General features: G+C 50.1%; 1 protein-coding gene across 1 annotated transcript; it reads left to right on the forward strand.

Annotated features, from left to right (window-relative positions):
• Nucleotides 1-14,194: 14,194 nt before the first annotated feature.
• On the forward strand, nt 14,195-18,364 carry LOC144769684 (uncharacterized). Its single transcript, XM_078653877.1, has 2 exons — nt 14,195-16,415; nt 16,692-18,364. The coding sequence occupies exons 1-2, from the start codon at nt 14,633-14,635 to the stop codon at nt 16,901-16,903; spliced, it is 1,995 nt and encodes a 664-aa protein (XP_078510003.1). The 5' UTR covers nt 14,195-14,632; the 3' UTR covers nt 16,904-18,364.
• Nucleotides 18,365-19,093: the final 729 nt, after the last annotated feature.

Raw genomic sequence — 19,093 nt, forward strand, 5'->3', positions numbered from 1 at the left:
CCGTGCCTTCCTGTGCCAAGGATTCCAGGCAGTAATGCTTTGTTTTTTTTTTTTTTTTTTTTTTTTGTAAGACCTTTATTGACATAAAGCAGAGTACACAGCATGAACCTACAACCCTGAGGCCGGTTCGCTATCCCAATGGAAACAGAGTGTAGTCATCAGGTGGCATATGAAGCAAAGCATGTAATCTGTCAGTGTTACCACTCTCATCATCTTATATATGGCTCATTTCTGTCAAGCGTAGTGAGTCTTACATTTTAACTTGTGATATAGTTAAACCAAGGCAAACAAGAAAAAGGAAAACAAACAAACATTCCCCAACTGAAGACCTGACATTCTCCTATCATATGATCTAGATATCTATTCCTCCACCACTACAGTGTTTGCCCTAAGTATTCTTCGGCCTGTCTATACCCGTGCCTTAATCAACCCGCCCCAGAGGTGAAACATTTGGGCAACTAATCCACCTCACTGCCCTGCAGGGAAGTAAGGAATTCTGTTAGAAAACACCACATATCCTTTGGTCTGGATCTTATCGGTAATTGCTCCTCGTATGTTTGTAGTCTGTCCCGGCAGATGGACATATCATGCAGCCATGTTTTCTTCGTCGGTACCTTTCGGCTATGCCAACATTGCGCCACCTGTCTCTTCGCCAGCAATAAAGCAATTGCACAAAACTTACGCTTCAATGCACGGAATTGAGGAACTATGCCCAGTAAGCAAATCTTAGGTGTGCATTGTATCTCCTCCCCTAACATATCAGCAAGGGCGGTAGTCACCTCCCCCCAATATCCCGCCACTTTCGCACAACCCCAAGCCAGATGTGCAAAATCCGCCCCCTCCCTATTGCACCTCTTGCATCTGTCTTCCTCCTGTAAGCCAAACCTTCGCATCTTGGTTGGTGTGTAGTAAATCTGGTGTATAAACTTAAAATGTATTATCCTTAAGTTACCATTAGGCGTTAAGATCTGCGTTAACGCGCAAGTGGAGTGCCATTCTTCATCTGTTAGAGGAGTCTCCAGAAGTGCATCCCACCTCCCCTTAGCTTTTTGAGTGTGGCCCGCCAGCTCTGTTTGTGCCGCTGAGTATAATCTAGACACTAGATGTGAAAGATCAGTAGTGGTAATCAGGAGTTGTAATGTCGCAAGACAGTCTGGTTCTGCCGGGAATGTTGGGTAATGGTCCCTCAACGCCCCAGTTAGTCTATAGTACGTGAAGCGAAACATGGGAGTCTGGTTTTGGACGTAATTCAATTGGTCCAGGCTTACAAACGTACCTTCACGAAACACATCCCCCAGCTTGTCGATGCCTGCCCTACTCAGCAAGGACATGCCGACCTTCTCACCTGTGACCGACAGCGCCTGGTGATGTTGTAGGGGCATATCCGGAGCGTATAGGGGAGTCTTATGGGTCAGCTGTCCAAGCCTGTGCCACGCTTTGACCGTGGTGTCCACCGTGTTGATGTCCATTGCATGCAGCGGTGGCCTCGCGTGTGATATTATCGCAGATAGGGGGATGGGATGAGCATCACCCTCCTCAACGGCCGTATGTGCGAGATATGGGACATTGTGGTACCAATACGCCGCATATTGCGCCTGTGCGCAAAGGTAATAGAGGAGAAAATCAGGTACACCAAAACCGCCGTCTGCGAATGGAAGCGTTAGGGTCTGTAGATCAATCCGCGCCTGTTTGCCCGCCCATATCAATGTCCGCACCATGGACTTTATACGGCGGAAGATCTCACGTGTAGGTGTTATCGGAACGTTGTTAAACAGGTACAAGAGCTTGGGCAACACGTTCATCTTTACAATTGCAATTCTGTCGGCCAGCGACAGTGGCAAACGAATCCAGCGTCGTATCTTATCTTCAAGCTTAGAGAGTGCCACCCCGTAGTTGGCCCGTAGGACCTCCGCCGGATCCCTGTGGAACATGACCCCTAAGTATCGGATCGGGTCCCTCTGCCAGTCCAATGGAAAATCCACGTCGAAGGGCGTGGTAGCGTCGGTCAGAGGTATTATGGAGGACTTGGACCAGTTAATCGCCAGCCCTGAATGTCCGCCGAAGCGGATGTATTCTCTGAGCAGTGGGTTCAGATGGGTTTCAGGGTCGCGGACGTATAAAAGCATATCGTCCGCGTAGAGTGAGATGTGAAGAGGCCTGGCTGCAAACTGCAGCGCCGACTCTTTGTAGTTCTGCCGAATTATACACGCCAGGGGCTCTAGTGCCAGTGCGAATAGCAAAGGGGAGAGTGGACACCCTTGTCTTGTACCACGTTCAATGTCAAACGGATCCGATATGTAGCCATTTATCCGAACCCTGGCGCGCGGTTCTGTATAGAGCAAAGTGACCCACTTTACAAACCGTTTAGGGAAACCCATCCGGTGTAGGACAGTGATCATATATCGCCATTCAATGGAATCGAACGCCTTCGCGGCGTCGAGCAAGACCGCAGCCGCTTTAGTCGATGGTTGGAGATAGTGTGCAAGAGCGAACAGGGACCTAGTGTTGTGTGACGTGGATCTGGTGGGTACAAAGCCCGCCTGATCCGGAAGGACCAGACTAGTCATCAACGGAGACAGGCGAACAGCTATCAGCTTAGCCAGGATTTTCGAGTCTACATTAATTAGGGAGAGCGGTCTGTAGGAGTCACAATCCTCCGGATCTTTGGACGGCTTCAGGAGCGCAATGATCATGGCTTCTCGCAGAGTGGGGGGGAGTAACGAATCCTCGAAGGCGGCGCCGTACATGGCTACCAAGTGGGGTGCGAGAATATCCACAAAGTGTTTGTAGAATTCAGAGGTGTACCCGTCAGGGCCGGGTGACTTGCCATTTGGAAGCGAGGCGATCACTTCCTTCACCTCCTCAACTGTGATAGGCCTGGCCAAGTGTTCCCTTTGTGCATCCGATAGCCAGCCAATCGCCACATTGCGCAAATAGTCATATGTGTCTTCCGCTGGGGCAGTGGGTTGCGACCTATAAAGCGTGCCAAAGGTGGCAACAAAACATTTCAAGATGTCGTCAGAGTTTGTTTGTGGTATGCCCTCTTTAGAGTGAACCTTAAGTATCGCTGTTTGTCCCCGACCCTCACAGATTTTACGCGCCAGCACCCCCCCTGGCCTGCCACCCTCTCCGAAATTTCTGGCCACGTGCGGGCGGTCTAAGTACTTTATTTCAGACTCCAAAAAGTCTGCATGCTCCGTATGTAGTGCACGCAAGCCTTGTAAGTGTGAAACATCCTGCGTGGTCTCGTACAACAGTTCCAAGTCTCTCATGTTCTTCTCACAACGACTAATTTGGCCCCTGATGTCCCTGAGTATCCCCACGGTGGTGCTTAGGCAGACTCCCCTAATCGTAGCTTTGAACGCCTCCCATAGAAGGCACGGGTCATCCGTCGATTGCGCATTATCATCAAAGTAGTCTTTGATAGCTTTCGTTATTGTGTCAACATAGACCGTATCCGATAGGGCACGGGCGTTGAATCTCCACTGGAAAGGGGGAGGCGAGTATCGGGGCAACTCAATCCGCAGTAATACAGGATTGTGGTCTGATAGCGTTCGGGGTAGCACCTGCAATTTACGAACCCAAAGCGCCATGTCTCTAGAGCCTAGCCAGAAGTCGAGCCTGGACCAACTATTGTGCGATGATGAGATGTGAGTAGCGCCTGGCATATCAGTGTGCTGTAACCTCCATAGATCTGCTAAGGCCAGATCATTCATCATGTGACCCACCATTTGTCTCGATTGCTTGTGTTGTTCTAGCGATTGGGAGGAGCGGTCTAGCCCATCCTGCAACGTGACGTTCCAATCCCCCCCACATAATATGTGTGCGCTAGCATGTGTTTGCAAGTGTCCCCATATTTCCCGAAAAAATTCGGGTGCATCAGTATTTGGCCCATAGACGTTCAGGAGCGTCAGCTTTTGGCCTCTCAGTGTGCCCGTCACCAATATATATCTGCCATCCGGATCACAAAGAACATGTCGCTCCACAAATTGTACCCCTTTCTTGATCAAAATAATCACCCCGCGTGAGTACGATGAATACGAGGCTTTATACATTGATTCAGCCCATCTCCCCCCCAATCGTGCATGAGTGTGTGGTGCAAGGTGTGTTTCCTGTATGAACGCCACATCCACGTTCCATCTGTTAAGACTAGCAAAAACCTGTCTGACCTTTTGAGGCCTAGAGAACCCCCTGATATTCCATGTAAGAACATTCAAGCCCAATCTACCCTCCTTCCCAGAACCCATGGATACCTGCAAACATAACAAACATCATTACTACATACGTCCCACCCTCAGGTAGTATCCACCCTCCAGTAACGTAAAGAACAAACACTTCGATGATAGTACGGTATACTAAGGAAAACAATAAGCAGTACATATACCAGGTTGTCGGTCTCAGTAAACAGTCAAACTTACCCCCACCCTGAACCCCTCCCACTCCAGCAACCCCAACCTGCCGAAGCCATGTCCCCTCAGAGCACATTTCCCACAACCATAGAACCATCAAAACATTGCCCATAATTAGAACACTTCGTGGGTAATACCCTTATGGAGGTCCACTAGGAGCACAACTCTATACCCGGTGGTCGGGTTCTGGCGATACTGCTAGCAACTGGATATATACATAAGACAAGTGATCGAACCCCCCGCCCCCACCCCTCACCCCCCCAATACTTCGGCCACTCGTTACAACGGATGCCAGTGTTTCAAGGGCAACATCGCGATATCACTGCGCTCATCAATGTTCGCTGCAAACAACAAGGTCCAACTGCCTCTTGTACCCTATGCCACCCCGACTAAGTGCGGCGCGGCCAGCGGGCACCTTCGCCAATGGTACAATGGAATGCGACGCCAAACTTTGGAGTCTGTGCCGCAAGGCAGTGCAACCGCCCACGTGAGAGTCATGCATTTTGCCAGCGGCCTTTTTACTCCGCAGTATTAGAAGTTAGTGTTAAGGCGTGATGGGAGAGCTCGTCAGCCCCACACAGCTGTCCGCTACATCAGCAGCCCATTCCGGCCTCTCGGTTGAATGCATCGTGGGTTGGAAAATATAGCATGGGGTGGCCACAGGCGACACAGTCAACAAGAGGGAAAAAAAAAAAATGAAAAACAGAATTGCACTGCAGCTCCCAACACAACCACGGACGCCTGCCCTGGTGAGAAAGTGCAAGTGTGGGATAGCTACATTGGCCTCCCCACTGAAGATGGCCCCGGCCAGAGCATGCCAGCACCCCCAAAAACGGGCCAGTGGTCACACATGTCGTTGAATAGCACAACAAAACTCACCGCTGCCTTATGATAGCCCGCTGCAATAGCTTTAATCCGAGTCCCCATTCTGGTCCCGTTGCGAGTCTTCTCTCGATTCACGCTGTGCTCTTTTTATAAAGTCCTGGGCCGCTCTCGGGGACGTCAGCACGATTGGTTTCTCCTTCCACATCACTCGAAGCCGCGCTGGATAAAGCATGGAGTAAACAACGTTCATTTCCCGCAGCTTGGCCTTCACGGAGGAGTATTCCTTACGTGCCTGCTGTACCGCTACCGTGTGATCCGGGTAAAACTCCAGGGAGTTGCCCTGATGGGTGATCTTGCCCTTTTCCCGCGCAAGCCTGAGGATCGTGTCCCTGTCTCGATAGTTGAGAATCCTCGCCACAATAGGTCTCGGTGTGGCGCCAGGTGGCGGTCTGGGGATTAGTGATCTATGGGCACGTTCCACTATGAAGACCGACGACAGGGCCTCCGCTCCAAATAGATCTTTGCATAGGTTTTCAACAAATTGCTCCATTCTCCCAGTATTGGTCGTCTCCGGCAGGCCCGCTATTCTGACGTTATTGCGCCTCGAGCGCGCTTCCAAATCCTCCTCCTTAGCTTTGATCACCTCTAGAAGCCGTTCCATTCCCGTGCATTTTGTGGTGGAGGCCCTTGCCTCGTCCTCGACTGCGGAAATCCTTGTCTCCGCCTCATCCAGCCGTTCACCATGTTTCTCTTGACGTGCGGCCATGCTGTCCATTCTGCATGTGAGGTTATCGAGCTTGCCGTTAATATCTTGCAGATTTGACTGTATCGCCAGCAATATTTTCTCCATATTGGACCCGGATGGTGGGTCGGCCGCACCGCCCTCCTCCACCACACCGTCTACCAGCCTCGTCGTTTTTTTGGAGTCGAATGAGATCTTCGACTGTTGTTTGTCAGGTTTCCCCATGGCGGTGGAAGGGGAAGTCACCCTCCTGAGGATAGCCCCAGACGCCCTCGTGGCCCTCGCTGCCGCCGCCGTGTTGTCTCCGTGCAGCAGTGTAGCGATGACTCGTGTCAGCGCCCCAGAGCACTGTCTCACCTCCACAGATCGCACAGTACCAGTGGGGGGGCGTGACTCGCGCAATCCGCCCTCGGCGTGTCCAGGTGGTGCAAGCGCCCTACTGTAGCCCCGTCCTGGGCCCTGCAACACGCCGCAAGACGCGGGATCGACTCACCCCGCTTGTGCCTCACCGTGTGTGGGTCGTGTGTCTTGGCCGGTCTGGCAGGCGCTCACGGAGCAGCGTTCGTGAAGGTAGTAACTTTGGCCAGGTCAGGCCGCCACTGTGAGCACCCAGTAACCTGCGGCGTGATCGCGCTTATGTAGAGGGCCCAGGTCTGAGCACCAGCTATATCGCGTTTAGGCGCGAAGGCAGTGGACTCGGCGCTCCGGGGCCATCTGCCGCCATCTTGTCAGGCAGTGGCGTCAGGACAATAGCAAACTGTGTGGCATGTAGACGCCGCGAACGGCAACACCACTCATCGCAACAGTCCTTAAACGTTGAAGCTCACCTCCGCTCGCGATGAACAGCACAGGAGGGCAAGCCTAAGCCGGGTCGCGTCCTGTAAGCGGGATCCGCCATCCGGCGGCGGCCATATTGTCAGGCGACTCAGCGAGCTCCGCACCCAATACTTTGCAAAAGTCGTTTATACCGGGGATTTAGTCGAAGCATCCCCTCACCGCCGACGCACCTCTGCTTCCCATTAGTGATGGTGGTCTTGGGGGGCGGAATAACGGGGTGAGGGCGGACATCGACCACCTAGCTGAAGATCGCCCGGCGGAGCTGCGGTTCAGGCAGCCATTCCGCTGTGCGCCCCCTAGCGCCTCCAGGCAGTAATGCTTTGTGAAGGTGTGCGTGCTGCTTCAAGTCTCAGCTCTGCAAATGTCTTTGATCTGCACTCCCGCAAAGAGAGCCGTAGAGGAAGCCATGGATCTTGTGGAGTGTAGCTCTAACTCTGCCTTCTAGAGGCTTGCCCGCTGCAGAGTGACAGTACTGAATGGCACTGAAGATCCATCTAGCAATACCCTGCTTTGACAGGGGAAGGCCCTTGCGAGGAGCACTAAATGTGATGAATAATTTAGAAGATTTATGAAATCCCTTGCTGCGGTCCAGATAAAATTTCAAGCACCACTGTATATCCAGTGAATGGAGTGACCTTTCCGCTGGCATGGAAGGACGAGGAAAGAAAGACTTGAGAATCACTGGTTCATTGAGATGAAAGTCTGAAGGTACTTTTGGTATGAACCTCGGATTAGTCCTTAGAATCACAGTATTTCTTTTGAACTGGAGAAAAGGTTCCTGTATTGTGAGAGCCTGCAATTAACCAATGTGTCTTGCCGATGTGACAGCAAGAAGTGGCAATTTCCACAAAAGAAATGTCATGTCTTCCTGATGAATCGGTTCAAAGGGATGCTTCATCAGCTGGGTGAGAACCAAATTCAAATGCTATGTGGGAGGCGGAGGCCTCACCGGAGGAAAGACTCGAAACAGGCCTTTGAGAAACTGCTTGACAATTCTGGATGACCAGAGAGAAGGTCCAGATGCAGTGCGCCTGTAGCGAGAAATTGCTGCCAAGTGAACTTTTATGGATGAATGAGCCAATCCTGCCTTAGCCAAGGACAGGAAATAAGGAAGAACCTGATGAGGCTGAGAAGAGAAAGGATCAACACCCTTCTTCTGGCACCAGATGCAAAATCTTTTCCGTTTCAAACGGTAAGTCCCGTTAGTGTAAGGGGCTCTAGCTTGAGACAGAACCTCTCTTACCTCATCCGAGAGGTGAAGGTTTAGGAACTCTTGCTGCTCAGGAGCCATGCTGTCAGGTGTAAGGAACGAGGATCCGGATGCCAAATCTGACCTTGGGACATCGTGGGAAGATCCGGAATCACCCGCAAAGGAAGTGGAGGGGCCAGAGAAAGGAGGTGCAGCTCCGTGAACCAGAACTGCCTCGGCCAAGCAGGAGCTATTAGGATCATCTTGCATGGTTCCGCCTTGATCTTCTTGAGTAGCCTTGGAATCACAGGAATGGGGGGAAAGTTGTACACAAATGCTCTTGATCAAGCTATCGAAAGCGCATTCCCCAGCGACCCTCGATGGTGTAACCTGCTTGCGTAAAACTGGCATTTTCTGTTCATCGGGGTGGCAAGGAGATCTATTGAGGGTTTACCCCATCGATGAACAATCTCCTCCAAGACCGTCTGGTTCAGTTCCCATTCGTGGCTGACTGACGACAGCCTGCTGAGTCTGTTCCGCCTTTTCGTTTAGCACTCCTGGCAGGTGTTCTGCTTGTAGCGATATTCAGTGTAGGATTAACCACTCCTAAATTTCTTGGGCCTCCTGAGATAATGGAAGAGATCTGGTACCCCCTTCCTTGTTTATGTAGTGCATGGCCGTGGTGATGTCCGTGCGGACGAGAACCGCCGACCCTTGCAATCGAGGAAGAAATGCTTGCAGCGCCAGCCAGATTGCTCTGAGCTCCAAGAGGTTGATGTGAAAATGACGGTGCTGGGGCAACTAATGCCCGCTGACATGTAGATCCTGAAGCACAACACCCCAGCCCTCCAGCAAGGCATCTGTCGTTACCACTTGAGGAGCTGGATTGCTTACGAAGGATAGACCTTGGGATAGGTTTTCTTCCTTCGTCCACCACAAGGCTGCCCTTCTCATTCCCGCAGTAATCACCACCATGTCGTCGAATGAGCTGTGAACTTACCGCCATTGCCTGTCTAGTTGTCTAGTTCCTGAAGAGATCGCATCTGCAATCTGCAGTGGGGTATCAGAGGAATGCATGAAGAAATCACTCCTAGAAGGGATTTGTAACGGCGTACTAAAAGACACTTTCTTTTTCTCAACAAATGAGCCATAGATTTCAGCTTTTCCTGCCTTTCGAGGGATGAAAAGGCTTTCTCAAGAGTCTTGTCCAAGATAGCTCCCAGAAAACGTGCTGTCCTGGAAAGGAGGAGAGACGACTTCTCCCTGTTGAGAGTGAGACCCAGGTGAATAGGTTTGTACATGCCTTGACTTTTTCCTCCGCAGCCCCCCTGAACGGGGCCTTCAACAACCAGTCGTCCATGTATGGGAAGACCTGAAAATGCTGTTTTCTTAGGAAAGCTGCCACTGTTGCCAGTACCTTGATAAAGATCCTCGGGGCAGAGTGAAGTCCGAAGGGTAAAACCCTGAACTGGAAGTGGCTCTTGGCTACTGTGAATCGAAGAAACCTCCTGTGAGCTGGGTGAATGGGTATGTGAAAATACGCATCTTCGAGATCGAGAGTGGCCATGAAATCTCCTGGATTGAGGAGACGTAAGATATCCTGGAGGGAAACCATCCGAAAGGATTGAGAAATGAGATTGGTGTTTAGCTCCCTGAGATCTAAAATGGGCCGCCACTTCTCCAGCGTCTTCTTTACCAGGAAGAACCAGGAATAGAATCCTTCCCCTCTTTGAGATAAGGGAACCAGCTCCACAGCTCCCTTGAGGAGCATCTGATGAACTTCGAGCAGCAAGAGACACAGATGTTTCGAAGGAATGGCAGCAGGAAGCTTGGAAGGTGGTATTTGAGTAAACTTCAATGTATGGCCCTCTTGAATGATGTTGAGCACCCAACGGTCTGATGTTATCCGTTTCCAGTTGTGGAGGTATTGGGACACCCTGCCTCCCACAGATGTTGTTGGGGAGGTGAGTACAGCAGTCAGAGCCAGAACGCCGCTATTGTCTATTGGAAGTATCACGTCCCTGGCGATTCTGCTTTCCTCTAGCATTAGACTTAGAGAAAGACGAGGTTTGGCCTTGTTTTTGCTGGTAAGGTTGCCGATACGATTGAGACATTGATCCATAAGAAGAGTACCATTGTTGTTGGTACGAACCTCTGTATGAAGTAGTACTCTTTCCCCGGAAAGGAGCCTTCTGATACTGAAGAGTACCGAGAGACCTAGCCGTCTCCGTATCCTTTTTTATATCCTGGAGGGCATCATCGATGTGCTTGCCGAACAATGCCTCACCATCAAAAGGGAGGTCCAGGATCTTGTTTTGAACCTCCGGGCTGAACCATGTCTCCCTGAGCCATCCTTGGCGTCGAAGAACCGCTGCACCAGCTAGAGAACGGAATGCCGCAGTGGCAATATCCATGGCACAGTCTATCACCTCTGCCGATGTCGCTTCCCCTTCCTGCAGTATCCTCTTGGGCTCCCCCTTGGACTCCTGGAGAAGTTGGTCCAAATATGGTGATAGATCACACCACATTTGGCGATCGTACCTGCCAAGGATCGCTAATGCATTTTCTGCTCGCACCAGAACACTTGCCATAGAGGAAAATCTCTTCCCCGCATTATCAAGACGCCTGCCCTCTTTATCAAAAGGAGTTGTCAGGGGTGTCGAAGGATTACGAGACTTTCTTTGTGCCGTTTGGGATATTACTGAATCCGGTTTTGGCTGCCCAGTAAAAGACAATCGGACCATCCTCAGGGGCTTGGTACTTCTTTTCCAGGCGCGGCAAAACTGGAGTTACCTTTTTCTTTTTCTTTTGTACCTACTGCTATGTTATTTTGTTACCAAGACTCCCATTCCGACGACGGGGAATGATACAAGCTATGGGAATCTATGAAAGTTCCCATACTGGTGCAAAAATGTGTTCCTGTTCAAGGAAGACAAGGTGTTAGACCTGACATCCTTGGCGTGGTTTTCCCTGACTTTTTGCCTCTACCGCCTGTGTTTTTGATGCTGTGCTGGATTTCGTTTTTGCTGGCTTAGATGCTTTGGGCACTTTGCCACTGCTGATCAGTGTCAAAGTGCAAGTGCTCACTGTGTAAATTTTGAATGTAATTGGTTCTCCCTGATTGGCATATTTGATGTACTAGTAGGTCTCTAGTAAAGGGCACTAAGTGTGCCACGGCTGGTAAATCAAATGCTACTAGTGGACCTGTAGCACTGATTGTGCCACCCACATGAGTAGCACTGAAAAGGTGTCTCAGGCCTGTCACTGTGGTGCCTGCTGTCGCCTTGGCAAGTGCACCCACTTGCCAGGCCCTAACATTAGCCTTTTCTTACATATCAGACACCCCTATGGAAGGTCCAAGTTACCCCCCAGTGCAGGGTGCAGTGTATGTGAAAGGTAGGACATGTACTGAAGTGTGTAACATGTCCTGATAGTGAATTACTGCCAATTTCGTTTTTCACTGTGGCAAAGCCACCTGTTCCCATAGAACGGAATAGGGAGTTTGTTTATAACATCTTACATACACTTACCAAGATGGCCGCCTGGTAGGAGCTCTCCTCCGGAGCTCCTAGTGCTGGGGATCCCTTTCATGGCACTATCCCGATAGCACTCGCCGCCATTGAAAAAACACAAGTAACTGGAGCAAGTAACTGGTTGACTAACGAGTAACTGGATTTCAAGAGGAGCGGGATCTCACTTACCTTCAATCCTTGGCGACTGGACCCCTGCAATTCTCACCGGAGCTGTCGGCGGAGCCCTGGAAGGTGGGAGAGAGCCTGCTGCGGATGCTTGCGTTTACATAACGTGAAGGACTGCCTGACAGCGCCGGCCATCAGGAGACCCAGGGGTTGCAGCTGCCTTCGTACAGCCCAGGGTCTGAGGAGAAGCGCTGCCTGCTGCCTTCTATTGCCCGAGAATACCGAGCTGCGGGGCGGGCGCCCCCAGGGTCTGTGGAGAAGCGCGCTGCCTGCTGCCTTCGCGCTGCCTGCTGCCTTCTATTGCCCGAGAATACCGGGCTGCGGGGCGGGAACACCGGTCGCGAGGAGAGAGCCTGCTGCGGATGCCTACCGGGGATGCAGCTGCCATCGTGCAGCCCGGGGTCTGAGGAGAGGCGCTGCCTGCTATTGCCCGAGAATACCGGGCTGCGGGGCGGACGCCCGGAGAGTGACTGACGGGACGGCATTCTTGGCCGTGCAGCCTGGAGGCAATGTGAGGCGCTGCTTGCTGCTGCTTATGGGCGCTGGGACGCAGATCTGAGCGACGGGGAACATCCGTCCAGCTGAGAGTCCCGGCGCGGAGATCGGCGTGCGCTGATGAGGCGTGCCTCTCGCCGGATTGTCCCCTGCTGTGAAGATCGGGGTCTGGACGGTGCGCGGCATCCTCCTCCTGACGGACTGCAAGCAGGCATTGGAGCTGGTTGGAGGCTAGCGAGCTGGGGCTCCTTGCTACCTGCTACATGTAAAACGCTGCTATATTCATCATAATAACTGAGCAGTAATATCATAAAAGCACAAAGACTTTGTAACATCACTTCAACCCGGCCACGCACGCACATCAATCTGTGGATTTTTGTCTAGTCCTTGATAAATTCATCACATTGCTGGCAATACCTTCGTGCTTGCTTAACAGAATCTACAAAAAAGGTATTTATCTACCCTACTCGACTATTTACTCTTTGAGAAAAAGCCTCCTTTGTACAAAATGGCTGGGGCAATAAAACTGTAGTAATAAATCCCCTCTTGGACCACCGATACCCACGAGGCCCCTTAGCTTAACTCCCACACACAAGACCTCCAAAACAGAGATAAGACTCCCTCCCAACAAACTAAGAACTGGGATTGCTCAAATAGAAACTGAAACCGCCCTCCCCTGGTCTTAAAGTAAGAACAACTAATAGAGGACTATCAGCTCTATCTCCCCTATTTGGCGGCCATCTTAGACTGGTCTCTCTCTTTCTTCGGCGGCCATCACGGACTAGTCATTCAGACTTCCTGACCAAACCTTAAAAACTAGCCTTTTAGAATAATCTCAACTACTGAACACCTACATAGCTCTGTATCTAAACACTGTGATTAAGTATCCGCCTATTATTGCAGTATTGTATGCCTACTTGTATTTTATACATTTGTTTTACTTCTACCTGTATGCTTTGCATTGTTTGTACCCTGCACACTTGTACCCAGCACACATGTCACTTTTTGTCTTTCACCTGTATCGCACCGATCGCGACCTCATTTATGTGTGATTAAGCGTCTGCCTTTTATTGCAGTATGTACTCCTACCTGTATTTTTTACAGTTTGTATACCCTATACCTATGTCACTCCTTCCTCACCTGTAGTGCACTGATCGCTACCCCATATTTATCACCCAGCTCACTGCTATCCCTATTATGCACTGATAGCTACCTCATATATTTTGCCCATTCTTGTAAACTACACACTTCCACTTTGACTACTGGATTACACCAATGCTACCTCCTACATTCTGGTTATTTTTGGATAATCACTAGTGTCTCTTGGCCTCCATTTAAGGGGCCCATACCCGCCCTACAGCCATCCCAACATGGATCTCATTGGCAAGCACACATATAGAATAAATTACCCATCCACACTCACCAAAAAAGCCGCTAAACGTTTTAAACACAACTTCCTGAGGTCCCACCCTGAAACACCCTTTGTCGACACCTACTTCTCACCAGTCAATGGATCCCTGAACATCGATATCATCTTCCACACCTCACGTAGAGCACAATGGAGAAAAGCGTTCCTCACCCTACTCATCGTCTCCACCACCAGGAAAACGGCTCATGGCCTAACTCTCTCCATCACTCCATCCCAACTCTTCTCTGGCAGAACCACCATTACTATCTACAATAACGGGATTATCCTAATTCAATCCACAGACAAGAACCTGGAACTACTAGACAACCTTTTCCCCAAGTTCAAAGAGCACCTTTCAAAGCCCAGGACCTCCACCCATATCTCCTCCTGCACTATCACTCCTGACATCTCAGCCCTCACCCACAACCCCTCTAACCTAGCTCAATATCAGAACGACACACACCCCACCTCTACCCCCAACACCTTAGGCGATCACCTACCTACAGCTACCACCACACACCCCTCAATAACAGTCACAAATCTCTCCCCCTCACACAATAATGGCCCCCCTACCCTAACCTCAACACTTGGACCCCCAAACATACCACTCCCACCACTCTCTCCCCTGACACCACAGCTCCCACCCACAATACCGCTAACCCAGATCAGCACCAGTACGACACGCATAATGACAATTCCCACCCTCTGTCCCTCCCTTCTCTCAGTCCCCACTATCACCCGCTAATTAACAATACAGAGCACACCACATCTATTACTATAACTCCCCCTCCCCACGACAGGACTATCTCCAACACCATCTCCCCCCCTCCCCCCACTCTCAGCCCTCACTACCCCTCAGGCTCCCCCATCACCACCAACATACACTCCACCTCCAACCCGCTCACTCCGCTTGCCACCAAAGCCCTCCTCTTTGCCACCAACATCCTCCATACCTCATCCACACCCATCGCCCCTATACCCTCTTTCCTCCCTAACACCAACCCATACGCCGGCACCACGGAACCCTGCATGAACACCAATCCACCCCCCCACCCGCATGCTAATGCACAGGTCAGCCACCCACCCATGACTTCCTCCCCCAGCACTAACACCTATCCCACGCTGGACAAGATTATGTCCTCCCTCCTCCAGCTCAAAGAAGACTTCCTCACCATCAAAGAAGACATTCACACCATCAAAGAGCTACTCATCACACCCCCCAGACACACCCCACTCACCAACACCCGCCCTCTCAAATGGCTCCCCACCTGTTCCGTTGACGCTTCCAAGCTACACCCTTCGCACAGGACCGCGATCCATGCCCACAATCGCAACAACCGCACCCGCCGCCCACACTGGAAGGCGATCCCTGCAGACAATCGCAACAACCACCCCCGTCGCACATGCACCCCTCTGTCGGATCTCGACATTCTCAACCTCCTCCGCTCCTACGACCCAGCTCCCCTAAACGACACAACCGCCACGCACCTCCCCATTCCCACGATACACTCAAAATTCCGTAGACCCCACCCACTAAACAACATAATCTCTGTCCTGAATAACCTTAGAGAAGTCCCCCTCTCTCTAGTACCCTCTACCTCCCCTGACACACCCCGTCTCAAATGCACACTCCTCAACTGTAGATCGGCTCCTAGACACTCCTCCGCCATCGCCGATCTCATCCTATCATTGGACCTTGACCTAATCATCTTGACTGAAACCTGGCTAACTGAATCTTCCACACCTATAATGGACATCCTGGTTCCCCCCAACTACCACATCATTAGGCTCGACAGGTCTGGCAAGATAGGTGGTGGAATTGCATGCATATACAGGAACAACCTCTCTGTTCTGAAAGTCTCCGCACCTTCCCTACCCTCCCCAACGTCATGTGAATACATTTGCCTCGATATTATCAGTGAAGGCAAACCGATATGCTCTCTTCACGGCATCTACCACCCACCCAGAGACAACCTTACCTTCGCCCAACAAATCATGGACATGATTTCAACTAACGCCGGACGACAGCTCACCCAAATATACCTTGGTGACTTCAACCTCCACTGGAACGATCGCAATGATGCGGTGGTAAATAGTCTCAAAAATTTCCTCAAAGCCCTGGACCTCACACAAGTATGCAACAGCCCGACCCATGAGAAAGGTTCTATCCTCGACCTCATCATCGCCAAAGAGGACGCTATTCTACTTGAATCTATCCAACCCTGTGACTGGTCAGACCATCATATCGTCACATTCTTCATCAATGAAAAAATCAAACTCAACACGACTCAATCCTCCAGACCTAAAATATGGAAAAGAGACCTGAAAAAACTCAACCCAGACTCCCTACCCCCGAACAGCCGCGACCTACTGCTCCCTCCTACGGGCGCTACAGACGTCCAATCCTTGACTGATCACTATCTAAATGCGATGACGTCAATAATTAATGAGGCTGCTCCCATGCAGCTAAAAAGAGTCTCCGCTAAAATATCCAATCCGTGGTACGACGGGAGTCTCAATGAAGATAGACGAGCCATGCGAATGGCAGAGCGCACTTGGAGAACAGCTCCATCGGCACTGCACCTGAAAAGACTGAAGAAAAAGAGAAACGCCTATTTCAGGAAAATAAAGCGCTCAAAAGCAAACTTCTTCAGCCTCCAGCTCGACCAAGCAAAAAACAGACCAAGAAAACTGTTTGAGCTAATCAGAACACAAGCCAAGGAACAACCCCAACCTATCAGCTCCTTTGACAAAGCGCCCTCTTGTGAAGACTTCGCAGCTTTCTTTACACACAAAACTGACAACATAAAGAGTGATCTCAGCATTGACGCAAGCCACTACAACACTCCCAACTGCATAACACCCACTGAACTAAAAAACAATGCTACGTGGTCATCCTTTGACACCTACTCTGAAGAAGAAATAGGCAAACTGCTCAGCACCTTAAAACCGTCCAATCACCTCACAGATCCCCTCCCTGCTAACGCTGTCAAAGACTTCACCCCATGGCTCCTTCCACTGTGGACTAAAATTATCAACAGCTCGCTACAGCAAGGATACATCCCTGACTCCCTCAAAGTTGGACAAGTCACACCTTTACTAAAGAAACCTTCCGCCGACCCATCCGACCTAAACAACTACCGTCCCATTACCAATATTCCCACTCTCGCCAAACTATTGGAAAAATGTGCACAACTGCAGCTGACTAAACACATTGATCAGTTTGATCTCCTCAACGCTCATCAATCAGGCTTCCGAGCAGGACACAGTACTGAAAGTGCTATGACCCCACATAATTGATGACGCGCTACAAATGCTAGATCAAAATGATACCTGCCTCCTCATCCTTCTTGATCTCTCATCAGCATTCGACACCGTTAAACATGAGAACTTACTCGAACTTTTGAACACAAGAATGGGTCTATCTGGGACTGTTCTCAAGTGGTTCACCTCCTTCTTACACAACAGGTCGCAGAAATTCAAGAGTAACAACCTAATGTCCTCGCCAATACCTGTTACGTTAGGTGTCCCTCAAGGATCCTCCCTTTCACCAACTTTGTTCAACCTAGTTATGGAACCCCTCACCACCTTGCTACAAGCATCCAATGTACTTTTTCACATGTACGCAGATGACACCCAATTATATCTCAAACTACAATCTCCCAATGACATTTTACTCCTGAACTCAACAATCAGAAGCACCCAATCCTGGCTTGCCAATAACCATCTCAAACTCAATGCCCTGAAAACAGAGTTCCTTTTGATCTCACCTCCCGCGAAGATCTCTACTTCCCAAACGTGGCTTAAACAGCTAACTGCACTCAATGTCCTACCCACCATCGTGGACTCAGCAAAATCTCTGGGCATAACTCTCAACTCCAATCTCAACATGCAGCATCATATCAGCAAGGCTACTAAAGGTGCGAACTTCCAAATCAATACACTGAGGAAACTGAAACCCTTCCTACCAGCCAAAGACTTCCAAACTGCGGTACAAGCACTAGTAATCCCGCGAATTGAATACGGCAGCATCGCCCTCTGCGGTCTCCCACTAACCACTACTGCACCCCTAAGAGCCTCTCTAAACGCTGCAGCAAGACTCATCACTGGGTCAAAAAAACACTCGCATATCACCCCCGACTTGAAAGCCCTGAACTGGCTGCCTTTTGAAGCCAGAATACATCTGAAAATTGCCTGCATGACACATAAGGCTATACACTTGAGCTCTCCCGGATACCTCAATCAGAAGCTGTCAATCTCTGGCGGCTCTAGATACACTAGAGGCACAAACAATCTGCTGCTAAAACCTCGAAGATTCAGGAAGGAAAAAACGTATAAGCGCTCTTTCTCAGGAATGGCACCCAGGATCTGGAACTCACTCCCTCCTGAAACAAGGCTCATCTCCTCAATCACACTTTTTAAGAAAGAAGTAAAAGCTCTTCTCATGGCCAAATACACTTGAGCTTTCAACTTGAAACTATAAAGGATCGGCACCGATCTATATTACCCAGCTCGATCCCGATGACTTTGTGTTTTTTCCTGTATTATTCTGCTACATCCCTACGAATATGTGTTTTACCTTTATTATTGTTTCCACCTACTATTATGACTATGTACTTGCATTATTGTTTCACCTGTACTATTATGCTCCCTCACGTATTCTTTCTTTTGTTTGGTATTCCCTGCTCTGTAAAGCGCTCTGATATCTGCAAAGATCTTGTTCGCGCTATATAAAACTTTCAAAATAAATAAAATAAAAAATCTTATAAACATGACCGCCCCTGGGAACTAGGTAGGTAAATAAAGTTGTGTATGCCTGAGCTCAGAATGTTAAGATGCATCTTTTAGTAAGGGTGATTTTATCATTCTGTGTTTGAAAATACCACTTTTAGAAAGTAGGTATTTTCTTGCTCAACCTTCCAGTGTGCCTCTGCTGAGATATGTATTGCCCATCTGGGTTTTGGAGTGTCAGGGGCTGTGGAGGAGCAGTGGCTCCAGAGAGCCTGATGAGTCAGGGCTGGGTGGAATAGACCTGGGCTGCATTTAGAGTGGAGGAGAAGATTTCCTTTCACCTAAATGGGCCTGGTCTGCCTTCCACAATGATGTCTTCACCTCCTGCCAGGAAGCTGCACCAGAGAGGACAGAACTGGCTTGGCTGGGTAAAGTGCTTCTCTGCCACCAGAGAACAAAAGATTTTGTAGTATAAATATTGGGGCCCAAATCCCAGAACTTTGGATCATTCCTGGAATTCAAGAGGACCCTTTGCCAAGGAGAAAAGCTGGAGAAACTGAGGAGAAGTACTGCACTTGCTGTCACTGCTGCAAGGATTGACTCACTAAGGGATCACAGCTAAAGAGGACTGAGACAGCGCCGCTCGATGCCGCCGCATCCCGAAGATCCACGCATCGTACCTGTGCAGCACACTTTCCCGATGCATCACTCCCCATACAGACCAGAACCGATGCAACTCATCCTCTGCTGTGTATCTGG

Source organism: Lissotriton helveticus, chromosome 1_1 (assembly GCF_964261635.1).
Source record: "Lissotriton helveticus chromosome 1_1, aLisHel1.1, whole genome shotgun sequence".
Taxonomy (NCBI): Eukaryota; Metazoa; Chordata; class Amphibia; order Caudata; family Salamandridae; genus Lissotriton; species Lissotriton helveticus.